The following is a 5,668-nucleotide window of genomic DNA, read 5'->3' as shown; positions in this document are numbered from 1 at the left end:
GCTTTTCTTGCCCCATAAAGCCTCTGTTATCTTGGGTATACCTCTTAAACACCATTGCCCATCGGATAAAGTTGCTTGAGCTCACTCCCCATTGGGTTTGTTTACTGCAAGTAATGCCTATAAGCTTCTCGTTTCCTATGACTCAATCGGCCAAGCAGGAAGCTCAAATGTTGAACCTCAAAAACAATTTTGGAAAGGAGTTTGGAGGTTACATGTTCCTAACAAGATCAAACACTTTATTTGGCGAGCTTGTATCAATGCTCTGCCAATAATGAGCAACCTCTTTCGCCGATAGATTACTTCCTTAGACAAGTGTGAGCTTTGTCAACTTTGCCTAGAAGATCCATTGCATGCTTTCTGGTCTTGCAAGGAAGTGGAAAGTGCTTGGAGTTCATTCAATTACTTCCACCATTCGAGCTTTCCCCAACCTTTAAATTTTAGTGACTTACTCTCTCAATTTTTGCTGGTTCAGGAAGATTATCGAAAGGAGGTGTTCACTATATCAGCTTGGTTCTTATGGAATAGGAGAAGTGCAATCCACTTTGGCCGATCGGTGCAGCCCACTGCAAATATCATATCCTTGGCGGATAACTTGCTGCAAGATTTTTTGGCAACACAAGAATTGGATCCAGTGGTGCCTCGACCTCCCATCCTGCATCAATAGCGTCCACCTAAGCAAAACTAGCACAAAGTGAACTTTGATGCAGCTGTTTTCAGAGCTACAAACTCGGCTGGGATTGGGGTAGTTGGTCGAGATTAGAGGGGTGAGTTTGTTGGCACGTTGTCTATTTTTATTCCACTGTCTCATTCCGTTGTTGATATGGAAACTTTAGCGTGTCAAAGAGCAGTTGAATTTGCTGTTGAGATTGGGCTTCGAAGAGTAATTTTTGAAGGGGATTCAACCATGGTTATCAATGCTATAAATCAAGGTATTGCTGGATTTTCAACCTATGGAAACGTCATTGAAGACATTCACTTTCAAGCCGTGGTTTTTCAGTCCTTTGTTTTGAATCATGTTAGTCATTGTAACTATGTGGCAAGGTCGACTGAACCATAGATGCAATTGATGCAATCACTTAAGGCCCCCAAATAAAAAAAGACCTCCATTTGTTTAAAAAGAAAAATTATATATAATATTTATCTATATGTTTTAATTAAAAAAAAAAAAATTAAGCACTTTTATTGGTAACTAAAATGCATTAAAAATGCCACATTATATCATAAAATGCAGAATATTGCACAATGACTGTGCACAATACAAAATACTGCATACAACTTGATAGGACAAGATTGCACAGTATTATATGCACTGTGCAGTCTTGTCCACAAGGCACAACACATCACAAGGGCTATTGGCCTAAGCTAAGTTGGTCCCCACTGGCCCCATAATGAATAAGTTATCACATCTGTTTATTTTTTTTTAAATAAAAACTTTTGCTTTATCAATTATTATAAATTATCACACCAATTAATCATTTGATGTATATCAACTCATTTGTATTATAGTAATACTAATTTATTGAACCATGTAATAAATTAATTTTTATATGTGTAGGTTTAGACTTTAAAGTTTTTTAAAAAATTCACTTAAAATTTTCGTGTAAGGCCCCCAAAATTATTGAGCCGGCCTTGCTACGTGGCTGATGCTTTAGTGAAAAAAGCTAAAGGTGGTCAGGGGTTCCAGGCATGGCTAGTTGATCCACTTGAGGATATTGCCTCATTATTGTTATTTGATGTTCATTGATTATGTTTTATTAATAAAAAGCCCAAGCTTCTTGTCTGATTTCTCCTAAAAAAAAAAACATAAAAGTACCTGTAAATAGATATAAAACAATTAGGGGTGGTAATTTGTGTTCGCATGTTGGGTTCGTGCCGTATCTACTCATGACTATTCAACTATATGGGTCGACACTAACCCGACATGATTATCAAATTTTATCAAGGTAATTTTTGAAAGGGATTCAGCCATGGCTATCAATGCTATAAATCAAGGTATTGCTAGATTTTCAATCTATGGAAACATCATTGAAGACATTCACTGTCAAGCCATGGTTTTTTAGTCCTTTGTTTTCAATCATGTTAGTCGTTCTTGTAACTGTGTTACTAATGCTTTAGCGAAAAGCTAAAGGCAGTCTGGGGCTCCAGGTGTGGCTAGTTGATCCACCTGAGGATATTGCCTCATTATTGTTATTTGATGTTCATTGATTGTGTTTTATTAGTAAAAGCCTAGGCTTCTTGTCTAGTTTCTCAAAAAAAAAAAAAAAAAACATAAAAGTACCAGTAAATAAGTATAAAAAATTAGGGGTGGTAATTTGTGTTCATATGTTGGGTTCGTGTCATGTCAACTCATAACTATTCAACTATATGGATCGACACTAACCTGACATGATTATCAGATTTTATCAAAGCAAAAAAAAAAATACAAATTTTAGTACTAACCTAATTGATCTGAACTATGAAAAACCAAACAAAACAAGCAACTGCATTACAAATAATAATTCAAAACTAAAGCATATCTCAATATCATAAATAATCAATCACAATATATCAAACAAAATAAATCACAACAACTAATAAGTTTATATACTTCAAGTTTTGAAAGGTATATTGGTAAAATAACATTTAGTTAAACAGGTCAAACAAGTTCCATGGGTTGGTCACAAACATGACATGTTTGTTAAATGAGTCAGTCGTGTCAACCCGAATATAACATAAAATTGTTAAGCTTAACCCGTAACCTCTTAACTTCGTGTTGTACCGTATTCGGGACTCATGTCGAATTTTGCAACCCCTATGAAAAAAATAAAAAATAAAAACTAAGGACCTGATTACTCTTTTATTTTCCAAGGTTGCTTTTTACTCTTATATTTGAGAGCTATTTTTTATCAACATATTTGGTAAAAAAAATTCCCAAAATTTTAACTGGGATGATAATATTAGTATTTTTTTTATAAAAAAAAACAAAATAAAAAAATCTACTCTAGTTTATCTAAGTGTATATGTGAGTGAAGCTCATTTTTAGAGATTTGAACTTCGGCTCTTCCCCCACACCTCACAAACATTTATACTTAAACACACATATATCTCTCTTTTTTTCTTTTTTCCTTTGCTTTTTTGGATATGAATTTTTGTTTTCCTAATAACCAATAAACTACTAAGAGCAATTACATCAGACTATGTAAACTTTTGCAAAATAGAAAAATGTAGTCTTTTTACACATTTTGGCCCAAAAAACACCCACATCAGTGGGTGCATAATTGTGCATTTATGCACAATTGCTATATGCACGGTTATTGTAGCATGTGTATTTAATATTTTATTTTTTTTTCTCTCACCTCTCTGTACAAACTCTGACCTCCCTCTCTTTCTCATTTCCTCAAAGACTCAGGCACACCGCTCTCTCTATCTCTCATCTCATCAATCTGGCCTGCTCTAGCTTCCACCGATCGCCGAGGAGCAAGTCGAGTCCATTGCCTACAAGATTGAGCAAGCCGAGTCACCGGACGAGTCCGTCGCCTACAACACAAACGGAGTCCTCCGATGCATAGCTCTCTCTTTCTCAGGTGCACAGCTCAGGCTCAATTGAATAAGTTCGCCGCCTACAACAAACTCAAGCACACAACTCTCTCTTTCTCGCATCTCATAAATCTTTGGAGTTTTTTGGTTTTTTTTATTGGTTTTTTTTTTTATTGGTTTTCTTTGGGATTCCGGCGTGATCGAAGGCCGGAGGCGTCGATCTTGAGAGAGATGGTGGCTAATGACGGTAGCTATGCAGGTTGTGTTGGGTCTCTGAGAAAGACGAAAGTGTTAAGAAAATGAATATTTTATTTGAATAAATATGTATAATAGACAAACTGATATGAGTGTTTTATAAAAATGAGTGTGTAAAATAAAAAAAAGTAAGTTTTAGCAGTATAAAATGCAAATTTTTTGCATAAACTGTTGTTATTGCCCTATAATTGACCAAGAAATGTCACATTTTTCTTAAACCCCTCGCTTAAAACCATGTGCAACTTTTGCCCCAGGAACTGGAACATGGTTTAGGCAAAGGGATTTCTTAGGAACACGTAGTGCGTGTCAACACCGTTAAATAAAACAAACTGGACATATTCAGATTTCAGACACGACGCAAACTAAAATCCTTCATCAAATCTTCCTCTGTAGACATGCCTTTTTCCCGCCGTTGATCATTTTCACCACAGTCCCAACTCCCAACCGGCCCTGCTTTCATCAAACCCCTAACTGTTGGTGTTTTTGTGTCAGCAGCGCACAGAATAAGAAATGAAATATCAGTGAAAAGTGGGGAAACCAAAGCAAAGATCGAATTTTGTTGGGTTAGCAGCGATGACGAGCAGTTGGAGAAGAACATTGGGAAATGTGAGGTCCTTCATTGGCAATACTATGGGAGGCCTTAGAGGAGGAACCAACTTGGCTTCTTGGGCTGTAGCTGGAACCCTCGCTTACTTTCTTTGGGTCAAGCCCTCTCAAGACCTCAAACGCGAACAACAGGTTTTCTTTCTTTCTTTCTCCTATATATATATATATATATTCATTCATTCATTCAATTAGCTTTCTCATTGGTCTGAGGATTACTATTATTGTTGTATTGTAGGAAAGGGCTGCGCTTGCAGCTTCGGATCCTAATCGCTACATTGAGAAACGAAAACCAATTCCTGACCCTCAGGTATTGCACAATGTTGTTCATTACTTTCTTATTCATGGGTTGTGATTTTTTTTTTTTTTTTTTTTTTTTTGGTGGGGTTTTAAATTTGATTGGGGGAATTGGTTTCAGGAAACTGGTTTGATATATGGCAACAAGAATAGAGTAACTACTAGTAAAAAGGAAGAATAAAGAGCAGGACATGGGAAACTTGTAAGTGAGGGCTTTGATGGGTTGTGGTTAATTTGGCCATTAGTTCAAGGTTCATAAATTGGGTCTGGTTGATATCTCTTACATTCATATAATGGGTTTATTTTATTTGTTTTTGTATGATGCAATAAGAATTAAGAAATATAATATCAAGTTTTTGGTGACCCTTTAATTACATGTTAGCTATTTTGCTTGGCCAAAAGAAAATTTAAAGTTATATAGATTAGCTCTCCTCCTGCATTTTAAGTACTGTGTTTCAAATTATGACAAATCCGTGCTGATTATTAGAGTGAGTCTGTTAGGAATATAAAATAATTGTTGTAATTCCTTTAGTTATGTAGTTAGCTAGTTGGTTGAGATTAGAATGAGTTAGTTAGGATTTGAGCGCATGTAGCTCATTTAACACATGGCTTAATTCATAGAGCACATGTTGAATTAACTAGCCAATTATCTTGAGCCATGTGTGCCAATGACATTAGAGCTAGTCTCTTACAAATACATGATTGTAATTCAACATTAGATATCAATTGAAGAATAAACCAACTCATTACTTAAGTGCATTAGTGCATATTTCTCTCTTATCTCTCTCTTTCTTAATCTCTTTCTCAATATTTCTCTGTGGGGGTGACTACTTCAAATTAAGTCAATTTCCCTACAATTCCCATCAATTCCCCTATAATTCCTATATATCCCCATTAGGAACCACCGGGTTCTTAACAGAGTATTTGGTGATAGAGTGCGTCTATATCCCTTGTGGCACATATGCTAATACCTTAGGAAAAAAATGTTATCTTCTGG

The 5,668-nt window shown here is 35.8% G+C and overlaps 1 protein-coding gene across 1 annotated transcript; it reads left to right on the top strand.

Moving 5' to 3' along the window:
- The first annotated feature begins 4,123 nt into the window (after nucleotides 1–4,123).
- LOC112029992 (uncharacterized) lies at nucleotides 4,124–5,042 on the top strand. The gene is made up of 3 exons (XM_024062672.2): nucleotides 4,124–4,509; nucleotides 4,613–4,684; nucleotides 4,793–5,042. The coding sequence occupies exons 1-3, from the start codon at nucleotides 4,345–4,347 to the stop codon at nucleotides 4,850–4,852; spliced, it is 297 nt and encodes a 98-aa protein (XP_023918440.1). The 5' UTR covers nucleotides 4,124–4,344; the 3' UTR covers nucleotides 4,853–5,042.
- Nucleotides 5,043–5,668: the final 626 nt, after the last annotated feature.

This window comes from Quercus suber, unplaced genomic scaffold, assembly GCF_002906115.3.
Source record: "Quercus suber isolate HL8 unplaced genomic scaffold, Cork oak 2.0 scaffold_60, whole genome shotgun sequence".
Taxonomy (NCBI): domain Eukaryota; kingdom Viridiplantae; phylum Streptophyta; class Magnoliopsida; order Fagales; family Fagaceae; genus Quercus; species Quercus suber.
The sequence above is the reverse complement of the archived record's forward strand: the minus strand, read 5'-3'. Positions and strand labels throughout refer to the sequence as shown.

Excerpts from the sequence above, each read along its gene's own strand:
- LOC112029992 (XM_024062672.2), top strand. The coding sequence starts at position 4,345 with ATGACGAGCAGTTGGAGAAGAACATTGGGAAATGTGAGGTCCTTCATT. Across the intron at positions 4,510-4,612 it reads ACCTCAAACGCGAACAACAG|GAAAGGGCTGCGCTTGCAGC; the intron begins GTTTTCTTTCTT and ends GTTGTATTGTAG. Across the intron at positions 4,685-4,792 it reads AACCAATTCCTGACCCTCAG|GAAACTGGTTTGATATATGG; the intron begins GTATTGCACAAT and ends AATTGGTTTCAG.